The 19,258-nt window shown below is 47.3% G+C and overlaps 1 protein-coding gene across 3 annotated transcripts in view; it reads left to right on the top strand.

The window, feature by feature from the left end:
* The window catches only part of SEC24D (SEC24 homolog D, COPII coat complex component), a 164,864-nt gene that overhangs the window by 24,356 nt on the left and 121,250 nt on the right, over window positions 1-19,258 (top strand). For all 3 annotated transcript variants that reach the window (XM_040330135.1, XM_040330144.1, XM_040330127.1), the window contains exon 2: window positions 14,624-14,816. In XM_040330135.1, coding sequence (XP_040186069.1) covers window positions 14,666-14,816 — 151 coding nt within the window. In that variant the 5' untranslated portion in view covers window positions 14,624-14,665. The remainder of the gene's footprint in view (window positions 1-14,623; window positions 14,817-19,258) is intronic.

The following is a 19,258-nucleotide window of genomic DNA, read 5'->3' as shown; positions in this document are numbered from 1 at the left end:
CCAAAAAGTTTTTAATGCAAGAAACGATCACAAAAAAGCTATATCTTTTTTGTGATCGTTTCCTTGCATTAAAAACTTTTTGGACGTTCTTTTAAAATGATCCTTGGTGTGCTGGCGAATATGTTCACAGGTGTACCAAGATGGCTGCGGGCTCCCGGAGCTAGGCCGAAGCCGCGGCCTTTCCTATGGGCGAGACCGCGGAGCTCAATCCGCGGATCTCATACTCGATCAAAATTATTTTGATCGATCAAAGAAATTAACGATATAATCAAGGAATTAGTCATTAATTTCCCGCAGCCCTATTAATATTGGATGCAAATCCAGAGAAAAACTATTAAAATGAATGGTAAAAAAGACATAGCCTTGTCTTGTCCATGGCCCTTTATCTTTATGGCAATGCAAAGGTCCAGTTTGTTCTATTTTTAAATAATAAAATCATTATAAAATGTACCTGATTAAATTTGAATGGCTACATATTTTGAAAAGAAAAGCAGTACAATCAGATAATATAATCTGATTTTAAGATTATTTTGTGTTACTTAACACTTTAATTAATATTTCGCTGTTTGATAATGCCTGTAGATGCTCTGACTTGAACTTTAAAGTAGATTTGTCACGAGAAATATAGAAATTTCCATTATTGATTAGCTTTTGATAAAGCTAGTTACCTAGCTGATCCATTGGCTTCAGATTTCTTTGGTTTTATGTCTCAAAAGGGGTCAGTATGGAAGATGGGCATCTTTAGAAGCGTTTTATAGTCGGCAATGGAAACCTCCATGTTTTACACTTGACAGGTTTGCTTGAAACTGTGAATTTAAAGCAGGGTAGGCAGGACTTTCTTTAATGCCATGTACTGTATGTAGACATTTTGGCTTCATGCACACATTTTTTATCCAGTGTTTTTTTTTTTTTCCAGCGTTTTTTTATTATAGCTAAAAAAAAAAAAAAAAAAAGCTGGAAAATCACTGTATAACAAAGCGCTGGTAATAACTTTTTGTAGTAGCGTTTTAAGAGCGTTTAGGAGCAGTAGCCATTTAATTGGCAATTTTGCAGTAAAAGGATAACAAAAGCTCAAAAAAACGCTATTAGTAGCATTTAGGAGCAATTAGTAGCGTTTAGGAGCATTTCTGCTGAAAAAACGTTCCAGGAAACTCTACCAAAAACATATTTTTTTTCTGCTCTTAGACACTGCAGCTCAAAAACACTAATAGCATAAAGTAGTGTGCATGAACACATAGGATAACACTATTTAGCTTCCTAAAGCACAAAAAAAAACACTAGTGTGCATGGAGTCTAACTCTCAGGCTGCATTCACACTACAGCATTTTGAAACGCGGGCAGATTTGTCACGGATCTGCCCGTGATTTGACAGCACTGAGGTGTGAATGACAAAACGCGGGACTTGCATTAGAAATGCCATTCATTTGAATGACACCTCAAATCACGGTGCGGGTTGGCCACGATTGTTGCGCGGTAAAACAATGTTGTCAAATCGCAGGAAGATCTGTGGCAAATGCAAATCTGTCCTCAATTAAAAACGCTGTAGTGTGAATGCAGCCTCACTGCATCCTTAGGAAAGCTTTAATAGCACATAAAAGAGGCCCTAATCCATTTATTTTGTGAACTGGACAAATATCCTAATGGATCCTTCTGGATCCTAAATTTGTCTGATCTGGATGACTTTTACTTATATATTCTGAGATAAACATCCCAGGGAGGCTAAGAACTGGTTATACCTATATACCTGAAACAGCTTGGACCAATACCCTAGTTTACCACACCAGTGGGGTGACATGGTATGAGGACAGTGTCAGTAGAGCAGTGGACGGTATGTGGACAGTGTCAGTAGGGCAGTGGACGGTGTGAGGACAGTGTCAGTAGAACAGTGGACGGTGTGAGGACAGTGTCAGTAGAGCAGTGGATGGTATGAGGACAGTGTCAGTAGAGCAGTGGCTGGTGTGAGGACAGTGTCTGTAGGGCAGTGGACGGTGTGAGGACAGTGTCCGTAGGGCAGTGGCTGGTGTGAGGACAGTGTCCGTAGGGCAGTGGACGGTGTGAGGACAGTGTCAGTAGGGCAGTGGACGGTGTGAGGACAGTGTCAGTAGAACAGTGGACGGTGTGAGGACAGTGTCAGTAGAGCAGTGGATGGTATGAGGACAGTGTCAGTAGAGCAGTGGCCAGTGTGAGGACAGTGTCAGTAGAGCAGTGGCCGGTGTGAGGACAGTGTCTGTAGGGCAGTGGACGGTGTGAGGACAGTGTCCGTAGGGCAGTGGACGGTATGTGGACAGTGTCAGTAGGGCAGTGGACGGTGTGAGGACAGTGTCAGTAGAACAGTGGACGGTGTGAGGACAGTGTCAGTAGAGCAGTGGCCGGTGTGAGGACAGTGTCCGTAGGGCAGTGGACGGTGTGAGGACAGTGTCCGTAGGGCAGTGGACGGTGTGAGGACCGTGTCAGTAGAGCAGTGGCCGGTGTGAGCACAGTGTCCGTAGGGCAGTGGACAGTGTAAGGACAGTGTTCGTAGGGCAGTGGACGGTGTGAGGACAGTGTCAATAGAGCAGTGGACCGTGTTAAACACAGTGTCCGTAGGGCAGTGGACGGTGTGAGGACAGTGTCAGTAGGGCAGTGGACGGTGTGAGGACAGTGTCCGTAGGGCAGTGGACGGTGTGAGGACAGTGTCAGTAGGGTAGTGGACGGTGTGAGGACAGTGTCAGTAGGGCAGTGGACGGTGTGAGGACAGTGTCAGTAGGGCAGTGGACGGTGTGAGGACAGTGTCAGTAGGGCAGTGGACGGTGTAAGGATAGTGTCAGTAGGGCAGTGGACGGTGTGAGGACAGTGTCAGTAGGGCAGTGGACGGTGTGAGGACAGTGTCCGTAGGGGCAGTGGACGGTGTGAGGACAGTGTCAGTAGGGTAGTGGACGGTGTGAAGACAGTGTCAGTAGGGCAGTGGACGGTGTGAGGACAGTGTCAGTAGGGCAGTGGACGGTGTGAGGACAGTGTCCGTAGGGCAGTGGACGGTGTGAGGACAGTGTCCGTAGGGCAGTGAACGGTGTGAGGACAGTGTCAGTAGGGCAGTGGACGGTGTGAGGACAGTGTCCGTAGGGCAGTAGATGGTGTGAGGACAGTGTCCGTAGAGCAGTGAACGGTGTGAGGACAGTGTCCGTAGGGCAGTGGACGGTGTGAGGACAGTGTCAGTAGGGCAGTGGACGGTGTGAGGACAGTGTCAGTAGGGCAGTGGACGGTGTGAGGACAGTGTCAGTAGGGCAGTGGACGGTGTGAGCACAGTGTCCGTAGGGCAGTGGACGGTGTGAGGACAGTGTCCGTAGGGCAGTGAACAGTGTGAGGACAGTGTCAGTAGGGCAGTGGACGGTGTGAGGACAGTGTCCGTAGGGCAGTGAACGGTGTGAGGACAGTGTCCGTAGAGCAGTGAACGGTGTGAGGACATTGTCCGTAGGGCAGTGGACGGTGTGAGGACAGTGTCAGAAGGGCAGTGGACGGTGTGAGGACAGTGTCAGAAGGGCAGTGAATGGTGTGAGGACAGTGTCCGTAGGGCAGTGGACGGTGTGAGGACAGTGTCAGTAGGGCAGTGGACGGTGTGAGGACAGTGTCAGTAGGGCAGTGGACGGTGTGAGGACAGTGTCCGTAGGGCAGTGAACGGTGTGAGGACAGTGTCAGTAGGGCAGTGGACGGTGTGAGCACAGTGTCCGTAGGGCAGTGGACGGTGTGAGGACAGTGTCCGTAGAGCAGTGAACGGTGTGAGGACAGTGTCCGTAGGGCAGTGGACGGTGTGAGGACAGTGTCAGTAGGGCAGTGGACGGTGTGAGGACAGTGTCAGTAGGGCAGTGGACGGTGTGAGCACAGTGTCCGTAGGGCAGTGGACGGTGTGAGGACAGTGTCCGTAGAGCAGTGAACGGTGTGAGGACAGTGTCCGTAGGGCAGTGGACGGTGTGAGGACAGTGTCCGTAGAGCAGTGGACGGTGTGAGGACAGTGTCCGTAGGGCAGTGGACGGTGTGAGGACAGTGTCAGTAGGGCAGTGGACGGTGTGAGGACAGTGTCAGTAGGGCAGTGGACGGTGTGAGGACAGTGTCAGTAGAGCAGTGGACGGTGTCAGTAAAGCCGAGAGGAGGAGAAGCTGCCTTTCAGCTGCCACAGAAGGAAAATGCAGGGGGTCGATTCCAGTGAGGGTTGGCCCTGCTGCCCCTCCTGTCCAGGTTTGGCAATCTAACCATAACCTTCCTGCCATCGGCCGGTAAATCACGACCAATGGGTTGCCAACCCCTGTTCTAGTGCATTCAGTAACAAAATCTGCATTTTGTTATTGTGTCTAGTCTGCACCAACAGTGACTTTGTATTCGCTAACTGCCAGTCTCAGTGCCCAGATTCAGTGACTCTTTGGCAAAGGAATGACTGTCAGACTCAAGTTTTCCAATGTAAGTCCTTACTGCTTCAGAATACCTCTGCACAGGGATCTCCACATGGACTGTGTAGGCATAGGCGGATCAGACATGCACAGCTTGAGGCAATGAATGTTTGTTATAACATGACAGACACATTGTTCTTTAGCTCCACTACAATCCTAGCAGTGAGGAACACATTTATCCAGCAAGTCTCATGAATTGCTCTGCACAATAAATTTGGCTACAACAATGAGGTAAATTGCTTGTCACACATCTGTCTTTGTTGGGAGCTCCACTATGGAGGAATTCAGTCACAGCCTCATCACTTAGTTGCACACACAAAGCTCATTGTTGGGTTTTTGTCTAGTTAACCTAAATGTATGCAACTCTACACCACAGATAGAGGATGTGTGACCATGGTTGGCATTAACATAAAATATGCCCGCGTCTTCCTGGCTGCACTGTACATGCTCCGCCTAATAAGTTACTGTACATGCCATGCCAAAAGCCCAACATCGTCTGATAGTAGGGCACTGCTTTTCCAACGTTTGAGAAGACCTTTTCAGCCATGTATTGTTGGCATTGATGGGCACTGGTAGGTGACATCATGAATGGGAACCCCTACTCATCACCTGCATTATTGCCCAACATTTGTTGGAGTATTGGAAAACAAAAGCTTAAAGTGGTTGTAAACCTCTGATATGAAATATGAACAAAGCATATCCCTCTATAGTGTGTACTTGTCTTAATCTAGAGCACTGAGTGTCATTTCTGTCTGCTGTCTCACTTCTGACCAATTTTCCTGACTCCAAAATAAAGTTGGTGACAGGGAAGTGACCTCCAGCTGATTGACAGCCTCTGTTCCTGTGTGCTGTGTGAAGGGGGGCATGTCCCTTCCCTCCAATCAGCTCTCAGCCAGGGCCGGATTAAGCGCATCCACTTTTGGTCCAAAAATCCCAAGATTATAGCTGTCCCGCCTCTCCAGTACCTTCTCAGTGTGTGTATGTATACTGTGTGTGTGTATGTAATACTGTGTGTGTATATTGTGTGTCTGTGTGTGTATACTGTGTATGTTTACTGTATGTGTGTATACAGTACTGTGTGGCCTCATAATCTATTGCCTGGGGACTCCATAATCTCCTATTGCCCGGGGGCCCCATCATCTTCTATTGCCCGGGGGCCCCATCATCTCCTATTGCCCAGGGACCCCATAATCTCCTATTGCCTGGGGGGCCTCATAATCTCCTATTGCCTTTGGGGGCCCCATAATCTCCTATTGCCTGGGGGGCCCCATAATCTTCTATTGCCAGGGGGCCCCATAATCTCCTATTTCCCGGGGGCCCCATAACCTCCTATTGCTGGGGGCCCCATAATCTCCTATTGCCTGGGGGCCCCATAATCTCCTATTGCCCGAGGGCCCCATCATCTTCTATTGCCTGGGGACCCCATAATCTCCTATTGCCAGGGGGCCCCATAATCTCCTATTGCTCGGGGGCCCCATGAGTTGTCAGTCTGCCCCTGGACATACCTATGAATGCTCTAACAATTTACATGTCAATGCCGCCCCAATTTACATATATCAATCATGTGTACACTGCACACAGAGCAGCATTAGTGACTCACTCACACCATTGGGCTGGGCCTATGTTACGGAAGACGCCTGGAGCTGTAGCTCAAATAGCCCATATATTAATCCAGCTCTTAGAGATCCTGGGCCAGATTCTCTAAGATCCTGCGGCGGGGTCGCGTAAGCTATTTACACTACGCCGTCCCAACTTACAGGAGCAAGTGCTGTATTCCCCAAACACTTGCTCCGTAGTGTAAAAGGCCCGGCGTATCCCAGCGTAATTCAAAGGGGGCGGCTTGTATTTAAATTAAGCGCACCCCCGTGCCGATCGAACTGCGCATGAGCCGGGCTTAAAATAGCCCAGTGCGCATGCTCCAGTTCTCGACGCGTGTGCGTCATTGACGTAAAGTCGTATTCAAGAACGACTTAGGAAAACGACGTACCCGACGGGAAAAGACGACGCGGACCCGACGCCATACTTAACATGGCATAAGGCGGACTGGCGTAAGGTTACCCCTCATATAGCAGGGGTAACCTTACGCAAACGACAGCTACGCGACGCGAATTCGTTCGGGAATCGGCGTATCAGGCTCATTTGCATAAACAAATGAGACCTGAACGTAAACGCCACCTAGCGAATTATATTTAAGATCCGACAGTGTAAGTCACTTACACCTGTCGGATCTTGGCCGTATCTATGCGAAAATTATTCTAGGAATCACTCGCATAGATACCCGGGGAAAAAAACAGAGATATGACGGTGTTTCCTGAGATACACCGTCGTAACTCTGCTGAGAATCTGGCCCCCTGTGTAAATTCTGCTCTTTGAATGGATGTAGGGGAAAGCCGGCTATAGATAAACAGGTACAACTGATGTAGAAATTGTGTTTCATCTCTGTGTATCACCTGCGGCCAGTCACTTCACTGGGTATATGTGAGGCTTTACAACCATTTTAATGTACCACATGTTGGTGCTGTAGCAATGCGAATCATTCATTTGACGCTTTACTAGCCTGTATTATATATCCACAAGCGTCAGTTGCTTGCAGCAGTTCTCCAGTTTAGGCGACCTCAAATGGAATGGATACGATTGTACCTGGGGATTTTTTTTCTCCAAAAACAGCGTTTAAAATCAGCATTGTCCTATACATACTTGTGTTAACATTCTTAGATTCGTTTTCACACTTTAAAGAGAATGTCTTTGTTTTGGGTCTCTAAGCACTGGAACAATCTGTGACTCATCTTTAAGATTACTCGCTCATCAAGTTGCTTTTCATCGGGAGGATCTCTAGCTAATTCAAAGCGTGTTCCGCCCGCTGCAAAACTTTTTGTTTATGATTAGCATGAGCGGTCATGGCACACTGCCTGTCAGATAAGGATACATCTTATAATTCTCTTTCCATAACAATGGCCTAGAAATGTGACCTTTACATGCCATGCTTGTCTTACCCTTATAGAGTCTCCCTCCTATGCATTAGTTATGTGCTTGCTAAACCTATGACTTATTGATGTCTATTTGAAGATTTTTATTGATGTATATTCAGCGTATATTCTCCTGTACTTTTATTATTACCTACACAACACAAAGCGCTATAGACTAGATCAGTGTTTCCCAACTCCAGTCCTCAAGGCACACCAACAGGTCATGTTTTCAGGATTTCCCTCAGATGAAACGGCTGTGGTAATTACTAAGGCAGTGAAACTGATCAAATCACCTGTGCAAAAAAATGGAAAGCCTGAAAACATGACCTGTTGGTGTGCCTTGAGGACTGGAGTTGGGAAACACTGGACTAGATAATGCTCCGTGTTGTAAAACTACTGCACAGTTGTAAAACGAATTTCTATTTGTTTTATGACAAATGTTCTGCCTTTCCATTGTCAAGCCAGTTTTTGTTTTCATGCTTATAGTTTTTAGAATACAGTTGAACCTCGGATTACGAGCATAATCCGTTCCAAGAGTATGCTCGTAATCCAAAGTACTCGCATATCAAAGCCAGTTTTCCCATTAAAGTCAATGGAAACGAAAATAATTTGTTCCGCATTGACTTTAATGGGATGCAATACCGAATGCGGCCAGAGGTGGGGGGCGCCAGAGAGTGCCAAAAAAGGCCCGAGGACACTTTGGCTCGTTTCCTGCGCCCCCGTACCTCAGGCCAAATGAGGTAATTCAGGCCAATGTTCAGCTTTTCATGGCACCTGCGTCCCCGTACCTCAGACCAAATGAGGTAATTCAGGCCAATGTTCAGCTTTTCATGGCTCCTGCGTCCCCGTACCTCAGGCCAAATGAGGTAATTCAGGCCAATGTTCAGCTTTTCATGGCTCCTGCGCCCCCTTACCTCAGGCCAAATGAGGTAATTCAGGCCAATGTTCAGCTTTTCATGGCTCCTGCGTCCCCGTACCTCAAGCCAAATGAGGTAATTCAGGCCAATGTTCAGCTTTTCATGGCTCCTGCGCCCCCGTACCTCAAGCCAAATGAGGTAATTCAGGCCAATGTTCAGCTTTTCATGGCTCCTGCGCCCCCGTACCTCAAGCCAAATGAGGTAATTCAGGCCAATGTTCAGCTTTTCATGGCTCTTGCGTCCCCGTACCTCAGGCCAAATGAGGTACTGCAGGCCTATTTTCGTCTCTGCTCGGCTTCTGCGCCCCCGTACCTCAGGCCAAATGAGGTACTGCAGGCCTATTTAGCTTGAATTCTGCTCATCTTGTGAGTCAACACTGCGAGTCAGAATTAAAAAAAAAAAAAGTTGCTCTCAAACCAAGTTACTCTTAAACCAAGGTTCCACTGTAGTCCATTATTGTTTTAAAATGTGCTGTATGTGGGGGAAAAAAAAGATGTATATCTGCTCTGCTCTTGTACCTTTGGATCCCTTTAGCATATGGTCTTCAGTAATTTTACTTTAATGAAAGTGCTTCAAAGTCTTTTTGTTTAAAAATTACAAACATGTTATACTTGCCTTCTCTATGCAGTTGGTTTTGCACAGAGCAGCCCAGGTCCTTATCTTCTCAGGTCCCTCTTTGCTGCTCCTGGCCCCTCCCTCCTGCCGTGTGCCCCCACAGCCAGCAGTTGGCAATGGGGGCACCCAAACCACAGCTCTGTGTGTCCATTCAGGCACAGTGATGCGGCTCAGCTCCGTCCCCTTTCTCTCCTCATTGGCTCAGTGACTTTGATTGAAAGCAGTGGGAGCCAGTGGTGCCCGCTGCTGTTTCTCAGCCAATCGGAAGGGAGAGTCCCGGACAGCCGATGCTCTTGTTTAACATCACTGGATCGGGATGGGGCACAGGTAAGTATTATGGGGGCTGCTGCACACAGAAGGTTTTTTATCTTAATGCATAAAATGCATTAAGATAAAAAAAACTTCTGCCTTTAAAGTGATTGTAAACCTTTAAAGTTTTTCACCTTAACCACTCGATGCCCAAGGTACATACATGGACATCCTTGGGTTTCAGTGGTTATACCGGGATGATGCCTGCACCTACAGGCATCATCCCGGTATCAATGTTTTCACCGGGCGATTCTCTTTTTTGCAGAAGTAATCTGAGTGACTAATTGGCCACTCAATCACTTTTGCGGGTGGCGGAAGGGGATCCCACCCCCCTCCCGCTGCCGCCTCTCCCAGGCTCTCTGGTCCCATCGTGGTGCCCGGGAGAAATGCGGCCGGCAGAGATGGCTGCCCTGTACAGAGAGAGAGGAACTGACGTCATTCCCCTCTCTCTAACCCCGGAAACCGGAAGCGATGAGTAGTTCGTCACTTCCGGTTCCGCTCCTTTGTTTACCTGGCCACCAGCGGCCAGTAACGAAGCCGGTCAGACTGATCTGTGTCTGATTGGGTGCATGGGAGGCAAGAGGGATTATAACTCCTCACAGGTTTTTACTGCTGTCTCTGTCCCCCTTAGAGAGATGTATCCTCTGTTTGTCCTGAAAACCATTCTCACTAAAAGTGACCGAAAACCCCAAATTTTGATTGATTACCAAAAGAGGATTGGAGAGGAAATCTTCCAATGTGGACACTAATTCTGGTTACCCTGGTGACAACCAGTGAGTTCCCTCACTTTGGAGGAATATTCTCTCTTCCTGTTGTACCTATGGGACAGGAAGTGAAGCTAAATCTCCTAAATGGTGCACAGATGGCACAGAAGCCTGACAGGGATTATACCCCCCTTCTTTACTTTATCCAAAATGGGGGAAAAAATTACTTTTACATTCTATTCTACTTTAAAATAGCAAGCTTACACTTCTGTTTTAGTACAATGCTCAGTTTGTACAGCAATGTCAGGTCCAGTGAGTTTTGCAATCAGAGCCACAAGTTGTGGCCCATTGGTCAGTCAAGGTTCTTTAGATTTTGCTCTGCTGTTGAGATCTCTGCTCTGAAATTCCCAGGCCTGCACTACTGCAGCACCAGTATGAGCAATCCCACTGACTCCGGGAACGCCTCTATTTTAGTAGAATGACTCAGGCTTTATAGTGGGTGGAAGAAGAGACAGACATTTTGAGAGGAAGAGCTCATCGCTGAAATGTCCATGAAACATAAAACGTGTTTGGTAAAGCCAAACCACAGATAATACCTACAATTGAAATATCACCTTGGTTGGGCTGAGCTTTACGGGCAATTTTGTCAGCATTTGACCCTGTAATTGGATGTAGGTTTTTAACTACTAAAGAGGTTGTTAGAAAATCTTGCACAGTATAAACATCAGTTGAGGGACATCCTGTAAGCTGTAAACTGCGTAGTTAGCATGAGGCTTTAGGCCCCTTTCACACGGACAGATAGAATGATGCTTTTAGCTGCGGATTTTACCACAGCTAGAAGCACACAATGCTTTCCTATGACATCATTCACAGACTACGGTTTTGTGCGGATAGAAAAAATAGATCTCACTGCGTCCCAGCTGCGAAATTCCGCAGCTATCCGCACATAACCGCAGGTAACCGCATTACACTGTGTCAGCTGTGTTTGGTATGAATCTTGAGGAGGAACTCCACGCCAAATTTCAAATAAAAAACCGACATGGGTTCCCCCTACAGGAGCATACCAGGCCCTTGGATCTGCTAATAAGGGGGCCCCCTTATTAAAGGAGGCTCCCGGATTCCGATAAGCTCCCCTCCCGCAGACCCCGACAACCAACGGCCAGGGTTGTCGAGAAGAGGCCCTGTCCTCATCAACATGGGGACAGGTGCTTTGGGGTGGGGGGACCACAGGGCGCCCCCCTGCCCTAAAGCACCTACCCCCCATGTTGAGGGCATGCGACCTGGCACGGTTAAGGAGGGGGGGCGCTCGCTCGTCCCCACCCCTTTCCTGACCGGCCGGGCTGCTGCTCAGATACGGGTCTGGTATGGATTTTGGGGGGAACCCCACGCCGTTTTTTCGGCGTACGGGGTGTCTCCTTAAAATCCATAGCAGATCCAAGGGCCTGGTATGCTCCTGTAGGGGGAAACCATGCCGTTTTTTTATTTGAAATTTGGCGTGGAGTTCCCCCTCAATATTCATACCAAACGCAGTGCTTGGTATTGGCAGGGATCCAAGTCGGATCCCCGTTCAATATCGTGCCGCGGCTAAACGCAACCTCAGCTAAAAGCACTGTACAAATACAGCTAATCGCTGTGCCTGGAGTCTTGAATTCCAGCAAAACATAAACATGCTTTTAGCTGCAGCAAAACAGCTGTTCGTCTGAAAGGGGCCTTATACTATCAGATGAAGCAATTAATGTGAAGGCCAGGGGACGAAATTGACCACTTCTTCATCTGCTGCCAGTACTGTTTCTAAGCATGTACAGTACACTACCTTCCAGTAACTTTTAAATGTTGCATGTGTAACAGGAACCTAGTCTGCTACATGACAACAATGTCAGTATTGTCACTTTCCACTGCTTTGAAGCATTGTGATGTCTACGATTGCACTTGGAAAGCTGACTCTGGTACTTGTGATTCATCAGTACGAGGCCACCACCTCCTTCTCATGTGTCACAATCTGCATCATCCTCTTTTTTGACATTAGCGTGATCACACTGAGTCTGGGTTAGACTTGGAAAGCAAGCAGTGCTGTAGTGTCCAAAGCTCAAGCTTCTGCCACGTAGAGCACACATTGCCCTCCCCTTCCTTCATGGTAAACAAAGCATGGAGAATACAGCATCGTACAGCTGTTCAGTCAGCGCTATCACTGTGTGAGGGAATTGTTAGAAAATATCTCTAACTGAAAGTTATAGTCGATATTCTAGACAAGAAATAAAATACTCTTTTGTATTTAAAAAGAATACAAAGATGCCCTGGAGTCCTTTTTGATAGAAACATTCTCTAAAACATTTTGGTTATGTTATTATTGGATTTTACCTATAAGTGACTGAAAAAACACAGGTTATTTTACCACGTTTATTATTTTTATCTTTTGACATGTAATATACCAGTAATGTAAGAGTAACTGATTAGAAGCCATATTTTTCTCTTCAGCCTCGTACACACGAGCATTTGGCATGGGAATCCCGGGCGTGTATATGCTCCCTAGCACTTTTCCTGACAGGAAAACTGCCCGGAGAGCATTTGGCCTGGGAATCCCGGCCGTGTATATGCTCCCTAGCACTTTTCCTGACAGGAAAACTGCCCGGAGAGCATTTGGCCTGGGAATCCCGGCCGTGTATATGCTCCCTAGCACTTTTCCTGACAGGAAAACTGCCCGGAGAGCATTTGGCCTGGGAATCCCGGGCGTGTATATGCTCCCTAGCACTTTTCCTGACAGGAAAACTGCCCGGAGAGCATTTGGCCTGGGAATCCCGGCCGTGTATATGCTCCCTAGCACTTTTCCCGACAGGAAAACTGCCAGGAGAGCATTTGGCCTGGGAATCCCGGCCGTGTACGTGTATATGCTCCCTAGCACTTTTCCCGACAGTAAAACTGCCTGGGAAAAATAGAGAACCTGCTCTCGAAGGGGTCACCTCGCGGGCGCGCTCCTTTGTCATACACTCGGTGGCTATGGACTCAGCCCCAGCCCCCTGGCACCCGCGTCATTGGATTTGATTGACAACAGCGGGAGCCAATGGCTTTTGCCTATACATACACTTTGTGCAATTCTTTTTTATGGTTTAAAAGAACAGTATGTGGTTTTTAAAAAACAAACCTAGGTGGATACAGCATAGATCTGATGCTGTATTAGTCCTCCACCGGTTCTAAGACCGAGAACCGAGCGATTAATGACTGCTGGTCGCTCAGTTCTTGGGTCTTTAGCGAAGACAGAGCCAGCTCTCTACTCTGCACCTCGAGTGCTACCTGGAGCGCTGAGCTGTGGAGGGGGTTGGAGCGAGAACGGCTGTCTCAGACTCTCAGCGGTGCAATAAGAGGCTGAACCAGCTACTGGTCCAGGCATCTGGGTGGATCTGAGTCGGGATCTCTGGACCAGCTGAGTGATATTAGCCGACAGTAGACATTAGCCCGCTGTCGGTTGAATATGGGTCACAGGAGTGCAGAAAAAAGTGCACTCCTGTGACCTACAGGAGAAGTAAGTCCAAAAGAGCTTTCTCCCTATTTCTCCTTTAACCACTTGCTGCCCGCGCCATAGCCAAAAAACGGCTACAGCGAGGGCTTAAATGTTCGGGAGCGTCCTCCCGTTTTTGAGTCTCGCTGAGACTCAGCTGATCATAGATTGGGTAAAGGACCAATCACAGCAGGCCCTTTACCACGTGATCAGCTGTCAGCCAATAACAGCTGATCACGGAAATAAACAGATGCCAGTTCTCGTCTTTCTTTTGCTTTGTGCTGTCAGCGTGAAGGAAGAAAAAGCAGCGGCTTCTGTTAGAGGAAGTAGTGGGATATCGGTCCCCTTAGCGCCCAAAATGTGCTGCCAATCAGTGCCATCTATCAGCGCCCACCAATTCCACCTATCAGTGCCCACCAGTGCCACCTATCAGTGCCCATTAGTGCTGCCAGTCAGTGACTCATCATCATCAGTGCCTCCTGATAAGTGCCCATCAGTGCCTCCTGATCAGTTCCCACCAGTGCCGCCTCATCAGAGCCTATCAGTGCCCATTAACGCAGCCTCATCAGTGCACGTCAGTGAAGGAGAAAAATTACTTGTTTGCAAATATTATAACAAAATATGAAAAACTATTTGTTTTGTTTTTTTCCACATTTTCAGTCTTTTTTTGTTTGTTTAGCAAAAACATGTAAAAACATTGAGATTAAATACCACCAAAAAAAAACATATTTGTGTGAAAAGAAATGATACAAATGTCATATGCTGCATGAACCCTTAATTGTCATTCAAAGTGTGAGAGTGCTGAAAATTGCCAGGGCAGAAAGGGGGTATAAAGGCCCAGTAAACAAGTGGTTAATAATCATTCCAAAGAGACATTCAGTAGCCACTAATGACCCGAGGTTCATACATGGAATACTTTGTGACAAATGGAGACTAATCTACCCGATAATGAGCTTGTTTATGAGTGTGTTTATGGGTGAAGAATGAGAACATTTAGTGCATCCATAAAACTGTATTGTGAAACTGATGTAACGGTGACATCTTTGTTTACTTTTATGCTCCTTTCCGCTCTTTCAAGTATTGGTTTATCATAATGGTAATATCTGCCTTATACTGTATGTCTACATAGGATTGATTACTGAGCAAAGACATTGTAGTCCATGTACACAGTTTACAAAAGGCTTTCCTTTCTGATTTCCAGGTAATCTGAGATCCCACAACATCTAATGAAAGTGTCATCAGAATGAGTCAGCAAGGCTATGTAGCAACTCCTCCATTCACTCAACATCAGCCTGGTTTGGCAGGTTATCCTCCAGGCTATGGGCCTTCTCCAATACCACCTACCTATGGACATTGTTCCAGTCCAAACGTTGGCTCTCCACCTCCCCAAATGGGTCAGTATCATTTAAATATGCAATGATGAATGGTTTTGATGTTTTCTTGTGTGACCCTCTTAATCGGTGCACATTCTAGGTTAGGAACAATGGGCCAGATTCACGTAGAAGTGCGGCGGCGTAACGTATCGTAGATACGTTTCACCGCCGCAAGTTTTCATCGCACGTGCCTGATTCACAAAGCACTTGCAATGAAAACCTACGCCGGTGGCCTCCGGCGTAAGCCCGCGTAATTCAAAGGGGCGTGTGCCATTTACATTAGGCGTGCTCCCGCGCCGGACCTACTGCGCATGCTCCCTTTTGAATTTCCCGCCGTGCTTTGCGCGAAGTGACGTCATTTTTTCGAACGGCGACGTGCGTAGCGTACTTCCGTATTCCCGGACGTCTTACGCAAGAAGGAAAAATTTTTACATTTCGACGCGGGAACGACGGCCATACTTTAGACAGCAATACGTGTGCTGTGTAAAGTTAGGGCACCAAAAACGACGACTAACTTTGCGACGGGAAACTAGACTAGCAGCGACGTAGCGAACGCGAAAAACCGTCGTGGATCGCCGTAACTCCTAATTTGCATACCCGATGCTGGTTTACGACGCAAACTCCCCCCAGCGGCGGCCGCGGTATTGCATCCTAAGATCCGACAGTGTAAAACAATTACACCTGTCGGATCTTAGGGATATCTATGCGTAACTGATTCTATGAATCAGTCGCATAGATACTCTGAGAGATACGACGGAGTATCTGAGATACTCCGTCGTATCTCGGCTGTGAATCTGGCCCAATGAACTTTAAAAGAGAAGTATGGATTTTAAAAAAAAAAAAACCTTATACTCACCTAGGTCGATATAGCATTGATCCAAAACTGCTTCTGTCCCCCGCCGGCCCTGCAGTGACAACTGAGCTATCAAACACAGCTGATTGATTAGTTCTCCCCTCCACTCTGAGCAGAGAGTCGTGACTGTCAGTCAGCAGCTATCTGCTTCGCCCTTCCAGCGCTCACTGGAGCACTGGCATGGGGAGGGGTGGGAGCGGCTGGCTCAATCTCCCAGTGACGCGACTAAGAGGCTGATCCAGCCTCTGATACAGCCATGTGGGTGGATCCTGATGGGAGAGTTGGGAACTTTCCTCAGCTTGGATCGGCTGAGTGACTTTTGTCGGCTGAAATTGTGTGGCAGGAGTGCAGAACAAACCACACTCCTGTGATCCATATGAAAGGTATGGCCAAAAATCTGTGGCCATACTTCTCCTTTAATTGTAGAAAAGTGGCTTGTTAAAGGGGAGTTCCACCCACAATTTCACTTTTTAAATATAAATACCTTTGTAATACACAAGCTTATTGTAGTCTAGTAAAGTTAGTCTGTAAACTAAGGTCCGTTTTGTTAGGTTGTTAGAGCATTTAGTTAGTTTATAATCTAGAAATAGACCGTGGCCATCTTAAGTGTGGGCATCATGAAGCCAGACTGTATGACTTCCTGGATTTCAGCCTTGCAGATCTCGCACATGCTCAGTGCTGCACAAGCGATGTAATAGGTTTCAGTCAGGTTTCCATAGCAACGGGAGTGTCAGAGGAAGTTGCCGCCCCTTCTCTATGCAAATAGGCTATTTGCAAGGACTACTGGGATACATGATGCCTATCCCAGAAACCCTTGCGAATAGCCTTGTGACTTAATAGCCTAGGCTAACAAGGAGGAGGAAGTAATGAAGGACTACAAAATAAAGGTATTTACAAGCAACAAAATAAATAAAAATTGTCCATTCTGAACACTATGAGATTAGGGCATGCAGCACAGACAAACATAAAAAAATGGGTGGAACTCCACTTTAAATTGGATGTAAACAAAATCATGAATTCTTATATAAGTTACAACACATTATTACAATTTTCAAAAGATGTTTTCAGTCATTTTAAATCTGTAGTTTTTTCATTAAAATAATACCTGGTTATCTTTGTTCAGGTGCTACCTTTTATAGGGTGGCATTTGTCTTCCAACAACTGTTCTCCTGCATTGTCACCCTGCCATATGCACTTCAAGTAGAAAAGTGGAGACTACAAGAGTGGCTCTGTCAGAATAATCTATATATATATATATATATATATATATATATATATACAACCCTCAAAATTTTCACTCGCCTACCAGCATTTGGCGAGTGGATTTAAGCTGGGGGCGAGTGATGCCAGGGCTGCATGACCAATCTCCCTCCAATCTGTGCCTACACTTAGGCCCCATACACACAAGAGAATTTATCCGCGGATACGGTCCAGCGGACCGTTTCCACGGATAAATCCTCTCAAAGATTTCCGCAGATTTCGATGCGATGGAGTGTACACACCATCGCATTGAAATCCGCGCTGAAATCCTCTGCCGATGACGTGTCGCGCCGTCGCCGCTATTATGACGCGGCGACGGGCGCGACGCTGTCATATAAGGAATTCCACGCATGCGTCAAATCATTACGACGCGTGCGGGGAATCCCTTTGGACGAATGGATCCGGTAAGTCTGTACAGACGAGCGGATCCATCCGTTGGAATGGATTCCAGCAAATGGATTTGTTGTGCATCACAGCAAATATCCGATCTGCTGGAATCCATCCCAGAGGAGATTTCTCCGCGGAAACAGATCCGCTGGCGTGTACACACCATAGAATCTATCCGCAGAAACCCATTTGCTGGGATTTATCTGCGGATGGATTCTATCGTGTGTACGGGGCCTTAGAGTCCCGATGAGATTGGCGGCCGAAGAGGAAAGGTGCATGCTCGGGAGTGGCAGCCTTCCAGTTTGTGCAGTTTTCTTCTCCTTGTGCTCTATGTAAGTGTCCAACAGTTTAGCCTGAGCACTGTGAACAGACTGGTCTCAATGTGTGCTGTGTGCTGTCAGTGTGCGCTGTGCTATGGTGTCAATGGCTGTGCAGTTGTGTGGATCTCAGCGCTGGATTGTACTTCCTCCCGCTGTGCTGCAGCTCCTCTCCTCTCTGCCAGCCTGAATAAAAGGGGGAAGTGGGGACATGCAAGCGTGGAGCCGCACACACAGGCTCCTGATGATGAGATGAATGGGAGAGAGAGAGAGAGGATAGATGGGAGTTGCAGAGGAGACAGCAAGAGAATGGGGAAGAGACCCAGTTCTAGTGCCCTGTCCCTCTGGTCTGCCCCCAGTGCCCTGTGCCTCTGGTCTGCCCCCAGTGCCCTGTCCCTCTGGTCTGCCCCCAGTGCCCTGTCCCATTTTGTTAAAGTTTTTGTTGGTAATATTTAATTTTGTAACTTAATTCTGCATAAAAACATTGTCATTTCATGAGATAATCTACGAGGGCGTGTTTACGGGTGCAATTTGGCGCAGGGCAGTGTATGAATTAGGTGGGGCAACTGGTGGTGAGTATCTCTTGAGGCCTGGCTAGTAGCTCAGGACTTTAAATTTTGAGCCCTGTATATATATATATATATATAGAGAGAGAGAGATTTTTTGTTTCATACATTTGTAAATACTGTACATGTCGTAGCCACACTGCTGTACTAAAGCACCCCTTTAAAGGGTTGCCTGAGTTAAAAACTAGGGGCCAGATTCACAAACGAGATACGACGGCGTATCTACTGATATGCCGTCGTATCTCTGTTTCTAACTATGCGACTGATTCATAGAATCAGTCAGGCATAGCTAGCCCTAAGATCCGACAGGTGTAATTGAATTACACTGTCGGATCTTAAGGATGCAATTCTAGGCCGGCCGAATATGCAAATTAAGACTTACGGCGATCCCCGAACGGCCCGTCGATCTAAATCTACGTTGTTTCCGTCGAGTTACGCCGCGTAAAACTAGGGCTGAGCCCTAGTTGTCTTAAGCCATGGTAAGTATGGCCGCCGTTCCCGCCTCGAAATTTAAACAGCAACGTCGTTTGCGTAAGACGTCCGTGAATGGCGCTGGTCGCCATTTACGTTAACGTCTAAGCAAATGACTAAGTCTAAGCAAATGACGTCGGTGCGACGTCAGTTAGCGCAATGCACGTCGGGTAATTTACCCGACGGAGCATGCGCAGAACGTCCGGCGCGGGAGCGCGCCTAATTTAAATGGGACTCGCCCCATTCGATTGGGCCCGCCTTGCGCCGGACGGATTTAAGTTACACCGCTGCAAATTTCCAGCTAAGTGCTTTGTGGATCGGGCACTTAGGCAGAAAATTTGCGGCGGTGTAACTTAAATCGGAAAAGTTAAGTTGCGCCCGCTGGTTGTGAATCTGGCCCTAGCTGTGGGGCAAATATAGCAATGCACAAAAAGGGAGCATGCTCATCTGGGGGCATCCCCCTCCTCCAAAGGTACTGCTACATACCAGAAGCCCAGACATTGCCTCGGCAAGGCAGCTGATGGCTTTCTAATGTATGGCTGCACCAAATCCAAAAAAGCAACAATGGCAGCCACTCACAAACTAGCAAAACGAGGAAGGTGCACATGG

This window comes from Rana temporaria, chromosome 1, assembly GCF_905171775.1.
Source record: "Rana temporaria chromosome 1, aRanTem1.1, whole genome shotgun sequence".
NCBI classification, from domain to species: Eukaryota; Metazoa; Chordata; class Amphibia; order Anura; family Ranidae; genus Rana; species Rana temporaria.
The sequence above is the reverse complement of the archived record's forward strand: the minus strand, read 5'-3'. Positions and strand labels throughout refer to the sequence as shown.